The 23,912-nt window shown below is 39.0% G+C and overlaps 1 protein-coding gene across 3 annotated transcripts in view; it reads right to left on the bottom strand.

Annotated features, from left to right (window-relative positions):
- plppr1 (phospholipid phosphatase related 1) overlaps positions 1-23,912 on the bottom strand; it is a 55,575-nt gene that overhangs the window by 13,417 nt on the left and 18,246 nt on the right. For all 3 annotated transcript variants that reach the window (XM_038734614.1, XM_038734616.1, XM_038734615.1), the window contains exons 2-3: positions 21,570-21,679; positions 7,920-8,108 (exon numbers count right to left, since the gene is read on the bottom strand). In XM_038734614.1, coding sequence (XP_038590542.1) covers positions 7,920-8,108; positions 21,570-21,629 — 249 coding nt within the window. In that variant the 5' untranslated portion in view covers positions 21,630-21,679. The remainder of the gene's footprint in view (positions 1-7,919; positions 8,109-21,569; positions 21,680-23,912) is intronic.

Here is a 23,912-nt window from a genome sequence, read left to right as displayed (position 1 = left end):
TTTCAGTATCATGTGTAGAACACATAGTCAAAAGCATGCATATACAGAGAGCCCACAAAAAAATAAACAGACCTTTGCTATGCTGCATGTGAAATTTAGGTCGGTTTTGCCATGATGCAAGATCAAAGGTACTCCATTCAGTTACTGGCACTTAGAACTTTCAAAATAACTTTATTCCATTCGGGTCCATGAAATGCTGCTAATCAGGGAGCCATTTTCAGATACTTTCCCTAAATGACGACTTTAACATTTTCAAACCACTGGTAATTGCATTGAAGTATTTATCTCACTAGAGTCTGCCTCAGCGCTGAAAAGGTTAGTTACCACTGACTGATCATCTTGTTTCAACTCATGTAACCCCCCAGTCTCCAGTATGCAAGTGTCACGAAAACTCAACTGAAATGACTGAAAACAACTCTCTCTAAACGTACCATGTCAGAAAACTGAGGAACAACTTGGCATTCAACTGGCACAGTGTGTCTGAGCAGAAAATGAAAAGGTTGAACAACAGACACAAATAGAACATGCAAATCTTTCATAGGGCGCCTAATTGTTACGAGTAATTTGCCTGAGATGAAACGAACAGAACATACTTCTGGATCATATACTATCTTAATAACGCTGACCCATCCACCAGTCTGAGTGGAGTTCGTAAAATACTGTACCTGTGACATGAGGACAAAATGACAGACAGTAACTGTCCACAGTATTTAGGAGTACCTTTTTTTGCATAGGTTTCACCCTGTTCATATTTGTTTTAACTCACACATTAAATGTCACAATTGTTCTCTGTCGAAAACCATAAATAATTCATGGCGTGGTTCGTTCCATCATACAGACTGCTGAAAGTAGAAATTTTTGATTAGATAATAATTAAGCATGCAGCCCTAGGCAGCAGACAACTTGTCTTGATTGTTACAGTTTAAAAGCTATTGATTATGTGTGAGGATCTTTTCAAATGTTAACGAAACAAATATCAGTAGTTCAAATTGAGTAAAGTTTATTTGGAAATATGTAATGCAGACTGAAAAAGGACCATGACAATGCTGTTATCTACCCATTCATCCAGTGTATCATTCGCGTTTTTGTTTAATTCATCTTTTATTCTATCAAATGTTAATAAATGGTAACAAATGCCCATTTGTTGTCCAAACAACAGCCCAAAACCCAAAGGTATTCGGTTTATAATGATAAAACTGAGGAAAGTGATGGCGGTGCAGTGGATAAGACACATGCTTTTGGTGTGATTCCCACTGCGACACATCCACCAACGTGTCCCTGAGCGAGACACTTATACTCCAGCGGCGTGCGACCACTGACGTATATATCAATTATAAGTTGCTTTGCATAAAAGTCAGCTAAATGAGTGAATGTAATGTAAAAAGCAGTAAAATCTGTTGACTGATCACTTCATCTGGCCGAAGCTGAGGAGCAATGAGCAAGTGACAACCACCACGGCTTACCACAACAGACTAAATAATACTCTTCTATCAATATTTTTCTGTAAATAATGGATCAAATGACTGTGTTTAATGTGATGTGTCACTTGCAGTGACGAACAGAGAATTGTCACCCAATTCAGTGTTTTAGCATCTTAATGTGTTTTAATATTTGACATATGTCAATATTTCAGCATATTGTTTTTGATGGCCTGCAGCTTTTCTGTTTGGTCCGCTCTCACTGCTCTCATGGGAGTTGTTTCCAGCAGCAGGCAGCTGTTTTCAGAAAACAACTTCCTATAAAACCCATTGTACACTTCCAACCAAGCACCAAATGATTGACTTACAAAGTTAGCGACTAGCTGTTGAACATAGTGGAACATTTAGCAGCTAAAGAGACAGATATTTCCTTCAGGAGTCATTACAGATTAAAACAGAGCTAAAATGAGAGTGAATATTGGACACATATTGAAACACGACTCCAAATGAATGCTAATGTTGGTCCACATCTGCTGGAAGTATAACTAGGGAAGTCTTTGCTCACATTCTCATCAACACATTCACTTTGTAAGGAGATAATATATAAAGTTGTTGTGTTTAGAGGTTGTTGTGCTGCCACGCAGTGGGGGTAAAAATCAATTAATGCTCCTTTTATGTCTTCTTAATGAGCTGATTATTTTCAGTATTGCTACCAAGACGCACATAAAAAGGAAGAGGAATTAGCCACAAAGGACCTAAATTGTCTCGAGAAACTTCTACAGTCTGTCACAGTGGTTTCTGCTCGCTACCTAATATTAGTCAGCCACCTGTTTCTTTTGGATCCACACTTGACAAGAATAACATCATGCTTTTCTTATCTTGGCTCCGAGGGCAAAGGACTGACTTTCTGATGCCTGTCCACGGCTGAACAGATTTATAGACCGTTGCATGAGCACGACCTATCTAACCTCCACCGCCTGCCGTTGGTCCGGCCATGTGGAACATTTTGCATAAGTTACTGCCTCCCTGCTAATTGGCCAGCATCCCAGCTATGTCATCATTAAATCTGATTGGCTGCTTCTCCGGTTTATGACGCATGTAGAGATGGAGCGATACACAGTGTCAAGCACAACTTAAGCACCTGACGCAGCACTCTCAAAGGGCACAATTAAAAAGTTTGGGATAGCATACAGACGGATAAAGAGGCCGTGAAATATAAAGGCCACATACAGGCCAATGAGAGAGAAAGAGAGCGGGGAAAGAGATGGAAATATAGCCGATGACCAGCAGTGCTAAACAAAACTTTAACAGCTGACACAGCCCTCTCTTAGGTGGCGTGTGTAATCAGGGACAAGCAGAATACAGGAAAGAAAGATTCATCTTATCGGGATTAATTAGATCTATATAAAACTACACACTAAAAATGAAACTGTGTAACCATGAGAGACAAAAGAGCACAACCACACTAATATATAAAGAAAAAATAGAATGGTAGGAACAAAAGAGTTAAAAAATCAAATATGTTCCATAATTTTATTTACAATTTTTCCTGTGTACCAAGACATACACTTAAGTTGTTGGTTAGACATTCCAGCTGGTCTATGATGGCATTTCTTCTTTTTTTGTGAAGTAACCAGTGCAGAAGGTCTGTCAAAACTGCACACAGATGCACTCTAGTCAAATCAGCTGTAAATAATATTGTCTGTCATATTTCCTGGCCAATCAGAGCACTCTTCCGGATTTTAAACCAATTTATTTTATTGTGTATGTCAGAGTATGTGTGTGTGTGTGTGTGTGTGTGAGTGTGAGAGCGTGTGAGTACAGGTGTGGTAACAAGGTGGACTGCTGATGCGTCTGCACACCAATTAGCCACAGGGAGAAAATGCAAGCTATAGGGTGTGTTTTATTTGTCCAATAAAAGTGACAATAATTCAGATCCTACTTCAGCCTAACATACCCGGTAACCGCACTCAATGTTTAGAGCCTGAGAGCAGGAACGAAATGTCCCAGATAGTAAACCCAAAAAACGGGAGGCACAGAGAGGCAGCAGAACAGTAATATCTCATTACAAATAAATGGGCGGCGTGTGTCCAAGAACCAGACATCTTTAAGAATCACATCCCTGATTAAGTGCCCCTTGAAATCATAATAGAAAAGGGAGATGACAGTTTGGAAAGGAACCTGGGATATAAAACTGGGACACATACAGGCTAAAAGCCTTTGCATTGTACTCTACAATTCATACAGATTTACTACATTTTAGATTTGCTGTAGAGCATTCAACAGAACATGACTCGTATTACTCAGCCAAGAAAGGGATGGGCATGAAGTAGTAGTTTGAAACACCAAATTCCATGATGACATGAAGAAATTACAGCATGCACACTACATATATCACCCCTGCTAACATCTATACAGTATGTACATTATTTAACGGCATGATATGCATTACATGATAATGCATAGGAAAGGTATAGTATTTGCACTACAGAATAGTGGGAGCGATGCAATTTTATAACATTGACCTATTTATCTCTAGGGTTTTGTGACTCTTTCTGTTTATATCTTTAACTCTGCGTTAAAGGAAGACACTTTCAGAAAATCAAGTTGTTGCATTGTGAATAGATAATTATTCATGAATCAAATGCATTTAATATACAAATAAAAATAATTTCAAAATGTATTCAGCATTGGGTATTGACTGTAACAATACAAAGCACGTACAATGCAGAAAGACTATGAAAATTCTTACTGTTTTAGTTGAAATGTCTGATAGCTACACTACATGGTGGATATGGTGGTTTTGATAACATGGGTAAATAGCTACAACCCATAAATGCTAATTTTTGTAATTATTGTATATTATTGTTGTTGCACAAATTTGATAATAATGATAATGACAATAAGAACAAACATGGTGCGCTCCAGTAATTTAAATTAGCAGTGAATTATTTAGCTGACATGAAACCACTTTAACTGTTTAGCATACAACAAATACAGTATTTGTAGTTATCTTGTCACCACAGTATTTTCTTTTTCACACCGGACTCTCCAGATGAAGTGCACTAAAGTCAAAGCCGAAGCAGATTTTTTTTTTTAAAGAATCATTTAGAGCTAACCCATTGCACCACTGCAGCCCTTGACACCTATGCACTGCATGATGAAAACATACTGAGGCATGTGTCAGCTACGTGAAACACACTGAACCAGAATCTGTCTGGATTCTGGGATTCCATCATCCCCTTTCCACATATGGTCCATTTCAAACTCAAATTATTTAACAGACACACGCAAACACTCTTCAGGAGGTGTTCAGAAAATAATTGACAAGGGTTTAATAATGAAGCGACCCCGGGGGACCAGACACATATGAAGCCTGGGCTGGTGTGCTGGGTTGGAGTCATGGAGCAAAACTGACACCTTGTGGCTGCATGTCGCAACTCCTGCATGGGGCGTCTGAATACATACATCTATTACTGTGACTCAGCTTTACAAATGAGCAGCTTGGACAAGTTTAAACTTTTATATGATTTGGTTATTACGTGTGTTTTGTGATAAAGATCTCTAATAGACCATTTTCATAAAGGATACTTTGTGATGTCAAACAGCAGGCAATGCTGGTGTGTAATTAATAACATTAATGAGGGCTGCACTCCTCTATGCCGGCTCACTGACACAGCTGAACCTTACATGACACAGAGCCATGTTAACAATATTGATTACACTTGTACTTTTCCTGCTATAACAATATTAGTATGTATACTAGTATGCTTTCTTTAGTCCCTTTTCCAATGTGAATACACAACATACTGAAACCTAACATACTAAGCTTAAAATTAGTATGTAGTATGGATTTAGCAACATTGTCTATGGGATTTTTTTCTATTTAACGACAGATGTGAAAGGACAACAGGAGCTACATTATAACTACAAGCACTGAGCCAACTGACACTTGACTTCCTGTTAATGTTAAAGAAGTTACACCGATCCAGCAGAACTGAATGAAAGGTGGATGAATGGTGAAACAACAGAGAGCAGGAAACACAGTTTGCTGTGACATTTTCTCCCATATTTTGGTAGAGAGAGTGGACTTTTCCAAAGATAGAGGGATAACTGCAGTAGGTTACAGACAGATAAGATGTATGACCAAATTTATATTCTGCATAGATGGCCTGTTTATTGAACGCATATAATTCAACACTGTGCCTGTTCTCATGCGTCACATATACATGCTTTGGAAAAGCCGTGTATATTGTAGGCAAAACGGCGATTTTGCGTGGACAGTGGACGCCCCCAGGTACGTGTGTATGAGATCCAGGCCGCTAGCTATCTAGCTAGCGATGTTTTTGTTTAAGGAGTTGACAGACCCCCGAGGCAACTTCCCTAACCTCAACCATGGCATTAGTTAGTGCCTGAACCTAAGTCAGTAAATATATGCATGTCGACCGGCTAATTACTTTTCTAAAACGGTAATATTATTACTAGTTACTAAGGCAAGTAACGCTGCGTTACTCGTTACTGAACACACCATCTTTGACGTAAATCCACGACTGTGCGGCAGCTCAGCGGCACCGGACTTTGTTGTTAATGTCCGCTGATAGCCAAGCACTAAAGGAAGAAAGGCGAATGAGGGAGAGAGGCGTTCTTTCCACAGCTTTAAGCGTTAACGTAGCGTTTTGTAACTACTGAATACTGCTCTTATAAACAGACTACATGTGCAGAAAAACCGCTGTTTAAAAGTCAGGATTTACTTGCTTTATTTTTTCATTTCAGCCGGTGGTGTTAAGAAACGTTAGGCCTAGGCTATATGCTCTGTAAACACACTCCTTGCTGCTGTTATGGATATGATATAAGCTAAAAAGTCAGGGGAGACTGCTTTGTTTGGGGGTGAATGGGGAAGGAGGGGTAGTGAAAGCAGTGTTTCCCATAATTAGCCAATAATTTGGACAATTATCAATGCTGACCGCCACATACTGATTTTCCAAATTTTTTACCAGGCATATTTAAAATAATTTTTTTGCTGCATTGAGGAGCATATATTCAAGCAGCACCTCCTGGCTCAGCTCGCTCCCTCTTTCTCTCTCTCTCTCTCTCCCTCTCTCTCGTGAACACCGCTGCACAAAATTAATCCAATTTCCACGTCACTGATGTTGTGATAATAACAATAACGGACATTAATTAGGCTACTTTACTTAAAACTTTAAATGTTTCTGACATGGATTAATTTGAATATTAAGTAATGCAGTATGATAATAAAATGTATTTCTGCATCAGTGAACACCTGAAAGGACTCACCGACTGTCCAGACAGTCACAGATCAGGATCAGAATCAGTTTTATTACCAGGTATGTGTACACATACGAGGAATTTGACTCAGGATTGTACAATGCTCAGGATGTGCTTACTTATACAATAATACAATAACACAATAATAAAATAATATCAGACACAAACTACAGAATAGACAACACTAATATACACACTATGAACAAAAAAATATAGACATATTGACAATTGTCTGTAATTAGATCAGCTGTTTTAAATAAACAGAAAATATGAAACAGCCTATCATTACATGACTTGCAGTGTAACGTTACGTTACCCTGACAGCAGCGGGCAGAAATTACTTTTAACATGAAGGCAATGAAGAAATACTACGTGTCCTCGTGCTGATGATGTGCCGTGCTTGTGTGGCGACAGAAAGTTAACACGATTTGCGGCGCTGCCATCTAGACAAAACTGCTGCGGGCTACTTTCGTTTCACATGTTCGTGCTGCTTCTCGTATTCGTGGACAGCAGCTGTGCTGCTCCCACATCGGATGCAGCGATGCGTACCTAATGCGCGTCGACGTATTTACGTAATCGATTACGTCGATTACGTTGACGTATCGCCCCAGCCCTATCACCCAGTAATAAGTAAAGTAATAACATTACTTTTTTAAGGAGTAGTAAGTAACTAGTAATATATTACAATTTCTGAGTAACCAATTGCCCAACACTGGTTATATGTAGCCTAAATGAAGACTGGCCACAATATGATATTTAGTGGAGTAGTGATTATTTCATAGTTACATATCATTTTTGGTGGTTCTAGTTTCAAATGTAGAACGCTGTAAGCAGTGAACAAATGATTGCTCTTTCAGAGAAAAGCAGGAAGGCTGAGAGAATAAACCCATTCATGCCACATGTGATTACTGCTGTTTACACTCCAGATTGTGGCCTAATATTTTAAGAAGTCGCCGGATTTAAACAGTGCAGTGAAATACACGTTAAATCTGATTTAATTGTATATTTTTCATTGCGTTTTTCTATTGTGATTTGTGCCAATTAAACAAGTTAAATGTGAGTATTTTGTCTTCCTTGACTTGAAAATAAGCGAGGTGCTACCTTATCATATTTTTTGGAATGTGCCCACTGGATATTGGTTTTAGCACTCCACCGAAAATCACACTGTTGAAGCGCAACCTCCTTTTTCAACACATAAAATGGGTTTGTACTCACTATAGCAGTGGGAGTAGCAGCCACCACGCAGTACAGGATGAGAGGGGGGATGAAGCTGGACTCCTCTGTGCCGGGGTACGGCTTCATCAGCTCCGCGTCATTACAGAAGAAACCCTGCACGTGCACGCTGAACAGGTCCGTGCACTCCATGTAGTAGGCCAACAACACCGTGCCGGACATGATGACAAGCTGGAAGAAAAACATGTTGGAGCGAGACAGAGCCAGAGAGTAGAGAAAGTTGAAAAATAGGAGAAGAAGAAGAAGAATGAGAAGGGGGAAAGAGGGACGTGTTAGTTGTATATCCAGTGCACTGCAGGCTATCCTCCTTGATTCAGATTGATTTCAGCGGATAAGAAGTCGATTTCCTTATTTAACAAGTTGTTTTGAGGCTGATCCCTGAACATCAATCCACTCGTCTCGCAGATGTGACGTATCAAATAGGTTTTAATAAAAAAACAACCGCATAAATCCCCTAAAAACATTTCTTTTCCTCTCTCTCTCTCTCTCTCTCTCGTTTACAAGCACCCCAGCACCACCATCACTTACCACCTCCTCTCCTCCCTCACCCCCTCATCCTTTTATCCCTCTAACATCATCTTTTGTCTCTGGCCTCTTTTCGCTCTCTTTCTAGAATCGGCTGCAGGCAATTTTGTTCTTTATATATATATATATATATATATATATATATATATACACACTGGAATAGAAAATGTAAGACATTGCCAAGCAAGTCTTTTAATGTTCAAATTAAAAAAGAAAAACCAGCTGCATTTATGTCATTCAGCCACTAATGTGCCGATACTGACGCCAATGTAGCCAACCTGCTGGCACTATGCTTGGTTGTTTTATATCAAAGGAAAGTGGTGAGATGTTTGCCAGATAGAAGAAAGGCCGTGCCACGTCACCGGAACTGGTAGTAGGAGTAGGATTTCTTAGTCAGGCAAAAGTATTGCCAATTAATGGAAATATTAGTCACATAAAAGTAACAATAGAGTAGTAGAACAATGGATACTCAGCTCCCTATGGGGACGGTGAAAATGTGAAATATGAAAGAAAAAGAAAGAACAGAATGATAAGAAGTTTTACTGATTGATGGAATGAAGCAGATCATTACAAATAAATAAGACTGGTCTTCACGTCTCATTTTTTCACATTTGTATGCTGAAAAACTGCAATCTGCTGAATGTTCGTATTTGAAACATCATAAAGTAGTGATAGCACTATCATGAATGGTACCTGATTCTTACAGTTTTTCTCAATTGCTTGAACACTATAAGCAGGCTTTTGAACAAAAATTTCAAAACCATAACTCCATTTTTCTAAAAGTACACCCATTTCTCTAACCTCTACACACAAATCCCTTCATTTCTCATTGCCTACACCATGCGGTCATTGAGAAAACACTAACATTCAATATTTTCACTGCATAGGTTGAGTTCAATTAGCACACAACTACCCAGGTGGAAACACAAACAGTCAAAATTGAAAACACACCAATCAGAAGCTTCAATAGATAGATAAAAGGGCCAGAGTCTGTTCATTCAGTTTTGGAACAATGGATCCAGAGAAATCTGAAGGCAGAGGTAGAGGACACCAGAGAGGGGACAGAGGAAGATGAGGAGGAGGAGGAGGAGGAGGAGGAGCAGTATGGAGAGGAGTAAGAGGTGAAGGAAGAGGAACAGTAGGAGTTGGAGGAGGAGATGGGAAAGGAGTAAGATGAAGAGTAGGAGGAGGTGGAGCAGGAGGAGGGCAGAGGAGCAGGGAGGAGGAGGTGGGAAACGGAGGAGGAGTAGGGAGAGAAGTAGGAGGTGGAGAACAAGAATCTCTGGCCTGTCCCAGACCAAAGACAGGATGTTCGGGCAGAATAATTTGTTGTTTGGTGTGTTGAACTGTACAGCACATTAAGGAATAAAAAATTTGCAAATGTTTACATTAGTTATTTCTTTTGTTATGTGAAAAGGTTTCTGAAGGGGAGAACCACAAGCAACATTACTAATAACCAGTTTTTGTAGTATTGTTTTGAATTTATCTCACCAGTGTGTAAGACTGTGTTGTTATGTGTGTTTATAAGGGTTTGCTGAGGGCAAAGTTTGGTTTTTCAGCAAGATTGAATGGGGTTTTTTTGACGGTCATTTTGACGTGAAAATAGGATGTTTGGGGAATTGGGTGAGAAGCTGTGGATTTGTGTTTAGTTTCAACAAAAAGAGGCATCATTTCAAGAAATGTGTTTAAGCAATTGAGAAAAACGGTAAAATGTGGTCAAGCCAGACATTTGTAATACTTCTCTCCAACACCAGGTGTCATTGTGCAACTGCAGAAAGATCAGCATTGCTTCAAAAGGAGGACAACAAAATGCCAAGAAATACATATATTCCGCAATCTGCTGTTTACTTTAAAAGAAAAAAAAAAAGAGATGTTAAGCCAACTAGAACAGTGATTATGACTGATTTTGTTGCAAACTGCTTTGGCAACATTGTTTAAATTAAACATTCATGCCAATAAAGCACACTGAACGGAATGGAACTGAACATGTCTGTTGCGACAGCTACAACCCAGCCTGAAAATCTGGTCGCCAAACCAAGTTGACAAAATGAGTGCAAGCCAGGTAAATAAGGTTAGAGCCCCGTTGAACTAAAACAATATGGCCTGAGCTGTCTCTTATGACTGAAAGCAAAGCAACAAATTCTAGGTCCCACAATGGACGAGGGCATTGGGACCCCATGTTTAATAAAATATCCTTAGCTGATTTGTTGTTTCTAGCTGTGGATCCATAACATTTTGACCTCTTTTTGAGGTCATTTTGACCTCTAGTCTTTTTGACTATGAGTTGTGTACTTTTAAACAAACAGTACAACCTTTAAAGCAGATTTATAAGGCTATTCAGAAATACAACCAGGGCAACAAATCAATGAGATATATATAAATTAACATTAGCATCAGTTACTTCACTAATAAGTTTGCTGACTACAAACTGAGATGACACTTCACCAGCTCCATCTCAGACTGATTACAGTTCAGGGCTAATTCCAAGAGAGCTTACTGTGTTACACTAACCCACATCTGTTTGTCATTATTCTTTGTTTACTTGGAAGCCTGGAACTTTGCTTATGCTTATGTTAAAACCATTCTTCAACTGTCGATTTATTAAGTACATCAAATCAAACTTGTACGGAAAGCTTTTTTATTATTATTGACACGTTGTTGAAATGTAAATTATACAAAAAGTGTAAATCAGCATACATGTTACCCAGTGATCCTGGGTAAAGAAAACCACAGATAGCATGTTGTGCAGTAGGTATTATTAGGTTAACAAAAATAATTTACTTCAATTATGGTTAATGTATGTAAGCTTGACATTAACTTTTTTGCTCACCAGCCACTGTGGCTAGTGTTTTTCCAAAGTTACTAACCACGCAGCCTTTTCACTAGCCACATGTTTTGTTGTTGGGAAATTACGTTTTATATGAGTAAAGCTGAGTACGGCGTGCTAAAATTTACATGAACTAGATTTAAAACCCTTCCAACCTAAGTGACCAGTGTACACACGCAAATCAAGATCACAAAATGTATAACACATTATCATTAACTCTGATATGATATGTGTGTAAAGCTCCTTTTTTATGAAAGTTAAAGACAAAGAGTAGCTTCTTAATGCATATAAGTGGTGCATGGGTGTAGAAGATTCATTGAAGATAAAAACTGAAAAAAACTAGTATCAGAAACACTGTCTATAGGTCTAGAGACTGTGACCACCCTAAAACAGACCCAACTTTTCTATTCTCATTTGACAAAAGTCTGGATGTCATATTTGGCACGCACACCCTCGTGCGTGGAAACTGCAGAGAGTGAGATGCGCCTGACGAGTGGATTCTCCTACTTGAAATTATTTAAAATAGCTTGTCATAGTATCGCTGCCGCTGGTAAGTAGACAATTAACGAGTGGGAGACCAAAGTCTCCCACTCGTTAATTTTCATCCCACTTTTTAACCATCACTAAAAGAAAATATTTCAATGTTTTGCTGATAAAGAATCTTGCATATTTATTTATTTTTAGACCAAACCCCTACACTGTTTAATAATGTTACTGTGCATTAACTAATTGTAACCTAATGTGTATACGTTGTTATATTCGGCATACATACCATATGCATAGATTGCTGTTCATACTGTACGTATATCCATACATTTGCACTCTCCATTCTCCAACTCTATCCACTTCTCTTCTAAACATTTTCAATATATAATATTTAATATTTAAGATATAGCATAATTGCAATTATCCGAAAAAAACACTATATTTCTGTACTTCTGGTTAGACGCTAACTGAATTTCATTAGCTCTCCATACTCTGCATAATGACAATAAAGCTGATTCTAATGTAAGCAGAAGTGGTCCTAAATGAAGAGCCATTTGGGAGCTGAGAGAGCCAGCTCTCGGAAAGGAACAGAGTCATAAGATAAGGGGGAGTTGTTTGGAAGAGAAACTTTTCACAGTGGATAGTCATTGGCCCTTCTAAACGGACCCTGTTCCAAGATTTCTCAAAACCCGAAAATCAATAAGGTCTGAGCTTATCGATACTGCTATCGAGACTAGCGGGTCCTATAATGTAACGTTATGTCTCGAGGGTCAAATCTGATTTATGTTTAAACGCAATGGATAAGAAAGCTAATGTTTGCAATGATTACAACAAAACACGGTATTAAACGGGCCCGGGACTGTTTATCATCAGGCTGCAGCGTCTACCTGCTCTCTGTCGGCTCCTACATACACACACACAAGTTAAGTTAGTTCCAAACTACTGGAGTTGCTGTCAGCTACGCTTGTTACTGTAAGTATGTGCAATAAAACCTTCGGGAGTAAAAAGACAATAATTTATCAATACACCTGTCTGTAAGGTAAACATGTAGAAAGGGTTAATTTAATCATCTCTGTCCTCAGTCTCTCATCCTGTATTACGCAAGCACAGCTAACATTAGTTTGGCAATTAGCCAAATGTTACAAACAAGCCAAATTGAAAGCTGTCTGTCTGGAGCACAGACTGGTCTGTAGTCTTAAAATTTGGCAAATTGTTGTAAACTCAGCTGCAGGGTGATACAAACCAGCCGCTCCTCCTTCTACCAGGTAACATTACTGGCAGGCAGTGAGAAGCTGCGGACTGACGCCTGAGTTTTTTTTTATTCTTTCTGAACGTCACTCAGTGTTGTGATGTCACATATTTGCTTCATATAGTGACGTTACTGTTGTAAACATTAATCTTGCTGCACTAGAAATATTTAGCTGTATAAAGCTGTTTAAAATATTAAATTCTAATCCTATAATTTATTTAAAAACAACCAGGCAGTTAATATGCACACTTCAATATGTGTTTATTTATAGCAAGTCATATACTGTATTATCTCAATATATAACAATGTTATAGAACATTGAATATTTTCCTCATACCGTGCAAGCCTACGTCATGCCTGTTGGGTCTGGTCTTACCAAATAACTGTCACCAAATAATACTAAAGTATCAATAGTGGTAGTCTCAATAAGGGTATCAATATCAATAAAAATTTACGAACCCCATCCCTAGTGAAAGCCACCACATTTAAGCTATTATGGCACTTTTTAATTTGTCGTATGCTGCAGTACACACTGACCTGTATATGATTCCTCAAACACATTCATTTTGCAGCTGCACACAGTAAACAGCTCCTGGCATTCCTAGGTCAGACACTACAGTAAAACACACAAGAGCTGATTTACTAAACTCAGCAATACTGAGATTGAGCTGAGCAATACTGTCCAATCAAACTAGCTGACCAGAACTAACTGTTGTTTCATGCAAACTAATTTTATCTACTGTAAAATATACACGAAGTGTGAAGCAGACTGGACAATATGGCCAGTGGGGTTCTGACAGGGAAGGCAAGAAAGCAACTGTGTTTACAGAGGACAGGAGAGAAATGCTGGCAGACCTAGTCCTGTGACAGATGGCCATGCGGAGATGTCTAGGTGTGTGTGTTTGTGTGTGTTCTGCAGGGTGTGTGGTTTATCAGTTTCTCTGCCAACATTTCAGATAACATTAAGCTAGTTAGCAATATTTATTGCATGCTACAGACATGACGGACCATAATAGTTGGCTGCACACCCTACAACCTGGTTCTGCTACTACTCATAACTAAAGGCAAACAGCAAAGTGCAGCAGTCACATGATCAGAAACTACATTTACATATTGTAAAAAAAAAAGACAAATAATCCTCCAGCTCCTGAAAGTAGCTTGTCACCACCCAGCATCCGAAACACAGAGACAGACAGATATGGGATCATTTCCTGATTTCATGTTGTTCCAAAAACACATTCCGGAAGGGTAATCGGCTAAAACATTATTCACAGGTCTCCTTTGAAAATATGTAAATTCCTTCGCTTGCAGAAATGCCACGTAATACCTTGTGGGATCACATACCTGAGGATGCAGGTTTACAAGAAAATGCCTGAAAAGGGCAGATTAATAAGAGGGGAGCAAACTACAGTACACTTGTTGAACTTTTATTATTATTACTGAGATTTCATTTTACTTTGACCTTCACTTTATTTGTATTTGGAAAAAAGACCAAAGCTTGCCTCAAGTTCAGTCACAACAGAAACCACATTTGTGTTCGTTCACCAGCCTGGTTTCAGCAGTAGAATGAAATGTTAAGGTTGCTGGTACGAAACATTGAGCTGGCTGGAAAGATCAAGATGTCCTTGGACCATTTCTTTCCTTCTACAATCATCGGAATCACATTCTACCTCCTTCTACTTCTCCCCATTATAAATCACACAGACCGTACCATAAACAATCACTGAGCTATTAGACATGAGAGTCAACCAGCTGTGGCAAATTACTAAAAGAAGACCATGAGAGACAAGCAATTTCATTTTGTTCAGCCTGATCTTACTCTTCTCCTCTCTTGTCCTGCAGTCGCTAACCTTTTGATAAAGATGTTGAAGTGTGCCAACAACACTATTGAAAAGAAAATAGGGGTGCAGTGTAATCCCTGGATACTGGTAGCCATTTCTGTGACTCATGAGCTGACTTTTGTGTGACAGTTCTACACCTGGACAAGTGTCCCTTTCTCTGTAAAGCATAACTTGCGGCTTCATTATATTCACTCCCCAGCCAGCGTCATGCTGCATTAGCTGTGTGAAGGGCAGGCTGACAAGACTGGCTGTCGTAAAATGGCTATACAAAGTTACTGCAGCATGCCATTATCCGTCTCCCTTGGAGGGTACAATTCACCTCTTTTACCCAAGATTCTGGCAGGGCATTTTGGTGCAGCCATCTACCTCTGTTGAGTTTTTACTTGCCACATTTCTCAGTCCCTTCAGTGTTCACTTTAGAGGAATGGGAAAAATAAATCCTACTGTCAGCATTTATAAATCATTTATTTGTATGCCCCTAGCAAAGTAAAATCCCCTACTCTGTCTCAAACTTAAAACTGTTCTAATCAATATTTCACAATTAAAACTGGATCAAATGACTGCCTGTAATGTTAAAGGGATAGCTCATATTGATAAACCCACAGAGAATTATCACCCCCTCAGCTCAGTGTGCTGTTACTAATACTAATGTTACAGCGTGAAAACATACAATATGTGTTTTTATGAGGAATTAGATATACACTGCCCCAGTTTAAAGGTACTTTATTTGTCACATACATGTAGCAAAATTCATCCTCTGCATTTAACCCATTCCAACCACAGTACAGCGCCTGAGAACATGCAAACTCCACACAGAAAGGCCGGAACAACTGGGTTTCGAACGTGGGACCTTCTTGCTGGAAAGCCCCAGTGCAAACCCTTAGGCCACCGTGCTGCCTAGTGTTTGTCACCCCGGCGGTGCTATCAGAGTTTAGCCAAGTGTTTGTAGCTTTGACCAGCTGTTTGTTGAGTATGAGGAAATCTGAATTGGAGTTTTCTCTGATCATGGACCAAATATGTCTACTGCATTGACAGCACATTTTTATGAAAAGAAAAGCCCAGTTCTATGACAATCAACAGTGGTGAATGAGTGATGATTATTATGTTTGCATCTGTTGGATATTGACAACAACATTACCTTGCTATATGTTTGTAATTACTTTCTACACAGCCAATTTCATCATAATAACATTTTAACCTATCACTACCCTTCTCCAACCCGCCCAATCTCTTCTCTTCTCTCCTTCACTCCAAAATCTTTTGATTGTCAGTCCCACCGCGCCTTTCCTTCCTCATGTCATGAAAACAACCAGGAAAATGTTATATAAATCCAACACCAAGTCCTAGATTTTCACTTCACTGTCATGTTGTGTTAGCTGACTGTAAAAAAAGACTGACAGAAATGGGCATGTTGGCCTGGCTTCCCCGGATTTAGACCGTGATATTACACTTGTTACACTCTTGTCTTTAAGTAACACAGAAGACAGTTTTTACAATTTTTATTTTTTCCTCCATATATTCAAAAAGCTATAAGATAAATGATATATGAGATATGAGATATAATGATGAATAGTGAGATGTTATATTTGTGTCACTGTATTAAATAGCTTTAATGGTCCAGTGTGTAATATTTAGGAGGATCTATTGCAATATAATATGCATGACTATGTTTTCAGTGGTGTATAAAGACCTTACATAATGAACCATTATGTTTTTACTACTTAGAAGAGCCATTTCTGTTTACAGTCATGTTGCACCGCCATGTTTCTACCGTAGCCCACGCACTCAAACTGTTCTACAGAGCATGTTTCGTCACTACAACAAATACGTACAAGACGAAGAAGCAGAATAAGTAGTAGTTATAGTAGCAGTAGTCGTCTGATTTATTAGAAGTAAGAAGAGACGTGAAATGGACAAATGGAGACCCAGATGTATTATTTAGCACAAGAGCCTGCATGCTTGGAAAGGGAGGGGTGAGCGGTGACTGATGGTGCAAACAAAACGTTGATGTAAACAATTTGCGTCCATGCTTTTTAGTAATCAAATTAATGGAATTAATCAAATTAATTGATCGTTTCAGCCTTAAATATATCCACACATTTTGCCAGGGGTAAAAGAGGAACATATGTTTTCACAGCCTTTTTGTTGTTGGATTTGGAATTTAGATTGATATATCATAGTTGTTTATATGCTCTGATAATGCTAATTCAACACATCTTTGCAGTAGTGTCCATGTTGATTCCACATTCCGACTTAAGAGCACATGAACACACCAAAGTCGGAAGAATGACTTCACAACTAGGGAAATAGGACCACCCGAGGAGCATGTGAATGCATTAAGAGACTTTTTTTAGCAATTCGACACCCTCGCCACTAAAACTTACACACTGAACCTTTAAATGAAAAATCCCAGATATACCAAAGACGGTTCTTAAGAAACAAAGACAGCATCTTAAAAAAGAAGTGACAGTCTTTATGTTGTTCCAAAGTGGGTCTAATGCAGTTTGTAATATTCAGTAGCAGTTGTTACTCTTTTACACCATCACATGAAACAATAATGAAATTATTTAGGTTATAGGTGGTTTCAAATCTGATTTACATGAGAAAACAATACAAGTGGTTTGTTTATTTATCAGTGTGGGTCAAAATTCCCTCACCTTCAAAACACAAAATAGCCTCTGCACTATATGACAATCTACCTGTCCTCTCCTGAGCTTTAAGTGAATATCTCCTGCAGAAACTGCTGTCATCCCAGATTGCAGACATGTTTCCCATTCAAACTCAAACAAACTTATCAGGTTTAATTAGGCTGCGTGCTGTTCCAAAACTGAATTTAACATGCCATTCCCCAGATAAAAGTCCCTTTTTAGAATCCCCCAGTTAAAATCTTATTCCATCAGTGTAACCAAGAGAGAGACAGAGCAACATCAAAATCTCTCCCTGCGGGATGGGTTTCTTGCTTTTGAAAAAATGACAGCCCAGAACATTATTACACCAGACTGGTAGAGGAGATTGAGCAAGATAAAAGAAAGAAATTATCTCTAAGGGTGACAGTGGGAGTTTTCACTAACGATTGGTTCATTTCCATACAGCCCAGTGCAGGTGATGTTTTGAAAAGACTTTACTAGGCACTAGCAAAAAGTGTACACAGCCAGGTTTACACTTTTGTACACAAAGCCTGAAAAGTCTAGGTGGTCCTAGTTAGATTAATGAAAGCCTTGGGCTCTGTGTATTACATAATCTCATCTGGTGGGGGGAGGTACAGAATATAGGTGTTCTCATTCTTCACTTCCTTCCCTCTATTCTACTTTCTTCATCAACCCCATGTCATGTCTTCTTTCCTCCTGTGTGTCCCATTTTTCTGTTGCACTCTTTCCCAGTCCTCTCATCCTATTCTTATTTTATTCCCTTTCATCTCATAGTCCTGTATTGCGTTTTCACAATCGCTCCCAAAGTAATGGCAAATGGCGACAACAAATAATCATCTTGAGGTAGCGGATGAAAGAAAAGCAACAAGTCACATGATGAAATAAACAAATCACCATAAATAAACATCCTCCCTGTCACACAGCCTCTGGCACTGAACTACACAGTCAAGCTGCTCCAATCAGGACGCTTTGTTTCGGGTCATGTGACAGCACTGTCCCTCCGCCTTGCTCTGTTCGTGACAGGCGAGGTGAGTAAGAGAACAGGGGCAAAAAAAGAGAGAAGAAGAAACAAAGGAGCAGAGAAAGAGAGAGGGGCACTGAGATGAAGCAATACAAAAGAGGATAAGGAAGGTGGAGAGAAAGGAAGAGCACGAGAAACTGTAAGAGATGAGGGGCGAGAGAGAAATGAGGCTGTGAGGATGTGACAGAGACATCAAAGAGGGAGGGAAAGAGAAAACAGGGATAGGCAGAGTGACACAGGGAGATAGATAGGATGCCTTTGAGAAATGTCTGTGAAGAACAGGGGGAGTAAGTGAAAACAGAGAAATTAAAATTAAAGACAGCTTGCTACTTAATGGGCTACATTACAGTGTCTCTGTCAGGAGCACTCTGCCTGTGCCCTGCTGCAACATGGAGAAAATATACATGGTGTGACAGATTTTTTTAAATATTGAGACATTTACACTGTCATGTAACCCCCCCCCACAAGTCTTGTGCTTACATGTGCTTTTCATTTAGATACTGAAAGTCAATAGAATGTCCAATAAAATTAACAGCATAGGCCAGGGTGACAACGCTATATTATAAATGAATATTATATATTATAAACGAAACACAGTTCAGTGAATTGAACATCCATTCCATTGTTATGATCAGTACAGGCAATTGTGCTTATAGACATATTGGGATGTTACTAATCTTGATTTCAGCCATTTTACGGCTGCACTTATGCATTTAGTATTGTCCTTCCATAAAGACAGATTGAGACTGAGAAGAGAGTAGTCAAAATCGAGCAGTAGAGGCCGAGATATCCTGACTTTAAGCCAGAAAAAAAACACTGGATCGTACATTTCGCAGAAAGCAACTCAATAGCATCTTTCAGTTGACCCTGACGTCTTTTAAACTCCATGTCCCCTGTTTGTAATTCAGGCTTTCTGCTAAAAATATTGTACTCTCCAAATCCAGCTATTCACTTAAATAGCTTTAATGGTCCAGTGCATAATATTTAGGAGGATCTATTGACAGAAATGCAATATAATATTCATAACTATGTTTTCAGTGGTGTATAAAGACCTTACATAATGAACCGTTTTGTTTTTACTACCTGCTGTTTACATCTTGAGCTCATAACAACAGATTCAAGTAGATATGAACAATGGTGAAACTGTAAAACTGTAATGTTTATTCAAGAGGGAGCAATTTTCTAATCTCATAAGGCATTGTGAACAACACCGTCAACATTTCCTTTTCCCTCATCTTCCGCAGTGATCCTAATTGATGTGATTAGGTAACAGAACAGCCATTACTCGGACTTGTAATGATTTTCTCATCTCCAATAAAATCGTCAAGACAGCCACATCTCCTGCATGAGATCCATCAATAACCAATAACAGCAGCTTGCTTATTGGCTTCATACTGGCTTGGCAACCATCAATGAACATCTTTGAAGATGCAAATGTTGCTATGGTAATACTGTCTCTAACTGGTGTGAACAAGCTAAAGTTGGTAATATAGTATTCTGCAGGAGGTCTGGAATAAGCTTGTTTTTTAACACAAAATCTCATCATCAAAATCTGATATGAAGAGATGTGCAAATTCTAAATCATGATAGAAAGTTGTTTTGCTACAAGAAGAACAAGAAGCTATTGTGCATCCACTTGTACAAAACATCCTGAATATAGAATTTAGCACCACCTAGATGATCTGGGGATGTTATAATGATGTGATAAATCGGTTATATATTAACCCCCCTCTAGTTACACATTCTAATTAAACAATTTGCACAGCCATGATTAGCAATGTCCAACTGAGCATTTCATGCTGACTTCCAAGACACTTGAAAGCTGTAAATTGCTGTACAATGATGACAGAAGGACTTTCCACAGAAGCTGAAGAACTTTGTGATGATTAATAGTGTGTCACAATTTAAAAAAGAAGCTTTTTCTAGGAGGATGATGCTTCAAATGTGGCTGTCTCAACTGTGTTTTTATGTTAATGCTGCTGTATGTGGCCATTTCTCACTTAAGCTTAAAGTCTGGCTGCGTGGGAGTCAAAGTAGCATTTTAACATTTCTAATATGGCATCAGTTGATAGCACGTCTGACCTTTTCTGAAAAACACAAATTAGAATACGCCGTGCACCATTTCCTTTTTGCAAGTATACAGAATGGATAAGTGCCTCATAGTTAGAGTTAGTTAGAAACTGAAACTGAAAATTGGAATAGAACTAATCTAACAAGGCAGATATTTGCCATCGCTTGTATCATCGACACAAAGCTCCATTTAAATCATTGATATCTGGCCAATCAATAACTGGGGCTGTCTTCAGTTAATGTCTCAGATGTGAAAAGAAGACCAGAACAATGATCTGATTGTTACATAAGAAGTACTGAAGCAAAAAATAGGCAATATCCCATGAGGATTCTTCAAAAGCAGCAAGGTAGAACATCATGAATCAAATGAGAGAAATTACCACATAAAATCATCACATTTCACTTATCTTGGAGGACACACATCAGCATAGCATAGACAATTATATTCATTTACATGAAAGAGTCTCATGATGGGTGTCAGAAAATATGACTAAGGTCAGTCAAGAAGAAGGCATGAGATAAAAGAAGAGGCAGAAAGAGAGCATAAACTCATCTGAGACTGTTATGCAGGATATTTCCTCAGAGAAGTGTGTGTGTGTAAGAGAGAGAGTGAAAGAGAAAAAGAGAGAGGGGAGAGCAATGCACGGCTCCTGAGACATCTCTCTGATTAAGGACTTTCAGTTGACATGGTAATTAAATATTGAGGAGTAGCACAATTCTTTCTCACACACACACACACACACACACACACACACACATTCAGCTTTCCACTCATTCCAACACTTTACGCTCTGGTTAACAGTGTATTATTTAACAGAAGAGGTCATTTGCTAATGGTTAAATTGTCACTCAAAACACGCACACACACACACAAACCACCATCATGTACATTCAACACACCAGGACTAAAATCCATGCACATATGCATGAGTTTTACACTTTGTTCAAAAAGCGCAGCCTCTCACCTCTACAAAGATGAAACAGGGGATGATGGAGTAGCTGCGCAGGGTGTTGTTGGACGCCATCTTGTCTCCTGTCGGGAGACTTCTCCTTTCAGGATTCACGGCAGCTCACTCTGCAAAGATAGGAACATCAAGTGTCAGGGCTTATTATCTGATAATGACAGAAATGCCCCGATGCCATTTCCACCAATCACACTAGATCTTTGTTGATAGGAGTACTCAGCAAAATGGAGTATTGATGAGAACCATTCTTGATATTGACCAATTATTTACAGCTACAAAGGGTATTAATTAAGATTATTACACTCCAAGACTTCATACCAGTTACTTGACCTTTCTCATGTCATGCAAAAAACACTGTGTGGGAAGAGGTTTTCCTTCCTAACAGAGCAGTAATATGCTAAAATCACATTAGCTATTATTTACTCGGAAACATGATGAGCAAAGAATCATATTTGTCAAAATCACCACATTTGGGAAGCTGACTTTCACAAGTAGCCTAGCCAACCATCCATCCATTCATACTTGAGCTGCATATCCTGGGTCCCAGTGGCAGAAAATCAGAACAGCTAAAATTACCTTTTTCTTTCCCAAAATCCCTCTGGGTTGTTCCAAGATCTACCAAAGCATCTAGGAGATTCAGTCCCTGTGTTGTGTCCATGTTGGACCTCGCAGTCAGTTGTGCCCACAAAACCTCCAAATTAATTAAATTTTTGACGGCCTAAAGGTGCTTGAAAATTCACAAAACTTTGCACACATGTCCCAATTGGCATAGTGTCATATGGGTCTTGTGCATTGCCCATAGCGCCCCCTACAAATTATTTTTAAAAATTGGCCCACGCGCCACATTCAAACTACATGCACAAAATTTCTGTGGGACGTGTATAATACCAAGACACACAAAAAAGCCTAATTTATAGGGCGGGTACTTAAACAAATTCTTCCTAGAGAATTAATCGGATCCACTTCAAATTTTCGATTATATATATATACAGGTACACAACATATCGTTAGCAGGTGTTCTCTAGCGCCACCTGCGGAACACAGAGTCAAGCTTAATTCCTTTGTGAGGCATCCAAAACACATAATAATTCAGAGCTGCGACTCCCAACCTCCAGCCACTGCATCATGGCCTAGACGAGCGTCGCGGTGCAAGGGCCCGTCCAACACTGCTTGTAGCATTAATTCAATTTGCAATAATATAACACAGCAAATCCTTATATCTGATAAACTAGAGCCAGGAAAGGTTTGGCATTTTTATACAAAAAATAATTAATCTAGTCTTAGTGAAGAATTTTCTGTCACTCCATGAATTGATTAATCGAGTAATTGCACTTCTTCTTGTAGCTCCAAGAGCAACCAGGGCCCATTGCACTCACTGCCTGCAAGGCGATGAGTAGGGATCAGGTGGAAAGGGGGAGGGTCGGGGTAAATCCAGACTTTGTGGACCTTGGTGACAAAAACTAGCTAGTTTCTGTATCCTAATTACTTTAAACCCTTGGGTAACGCTTAAACTGAGCAATGGCTGCATTCTCTGCTTTTCATTAGATGCATTCTGATGATGACATTTTGCTCTGTTCTTGTTTGTATTGGAAAATAACATACAACAAAAGTGAATTCAGAATAAAAAATCACAGTGGTTTAAAAATGTATCGTGAACTCCTCTCTCTGGCTCTGTCCGACGTGCAGAGACTGCAACCACACAGATAAAACTGATCCCCACACTCAAACACATTATCTGGCACTGCTTCTGTTCTCCTGTCATCGTGTTTTACTGCATTTCATTATAGCTTCTAATTGTCATAAACAATTACATGTCATTTCCCCATGGACACCAGTGGGCTCCTTGGTGAGAGTGGGAATCAAATAGAAATATGCAACAAATAGGGGAATAGTAGCTGAGCTGGAATGGCTTGTCATTTACTTAGCATAGCATTATTTTATTTCCAGAGAACTGACAGTGCAAGTGGCACGTGTCCTGCAATTTCAGCGGATATTGATTAGGTAGGTTTTAAAAGGTACTATGGAAAGACAGAAATTCCAGTTTCTGCTGTGGTAATTGTTGAGTTATTGGTATTAATCAACATAGCTATGACCCCCCTGCAGATATTTAATGCTCATAAATGTGTCACAGGGCTGTAATCTTACTTAATTCCCCATTAAACAGTAATATTGTGTCTGATTTGAGAGCTCTTTCTTGTCCTCCTGTGCAGTTCTGAATAATGAAAGGCAGCGAATATGGAGAGGAGTGTGTAGAGGAGGAGGATTGTTGTGGAGCCAAGTTGGAGAGAAAGGGGGCAGTGAAGCGTTCCAAATTCTACATTTAAAACTGTTTTTTACCAACTG

This window comes from Micropterus salmoides, unplaced genomic scaffold, assembly GCF_014851395.1.
Source record: "Micropterus salmoides isolate LMB-PRFRI ecotype aquatic unplaced genomic scaffold, ASM1485139v1 Ms_hic_scaffold_20, whole genome shotgun sequence".
NCBI classification, from domain to species: domain Eukaryota; kingdom Metazoa; phylum Chordata; class Actinopteri; order Centrarchiformes; family Centrarchidae; genus Micropterus; species Micropterus salmoides.
Note: the sequence above shows the minus strand (reverse complement) of the source record. Positions and strands in the feature narration are given on the sequence as shown.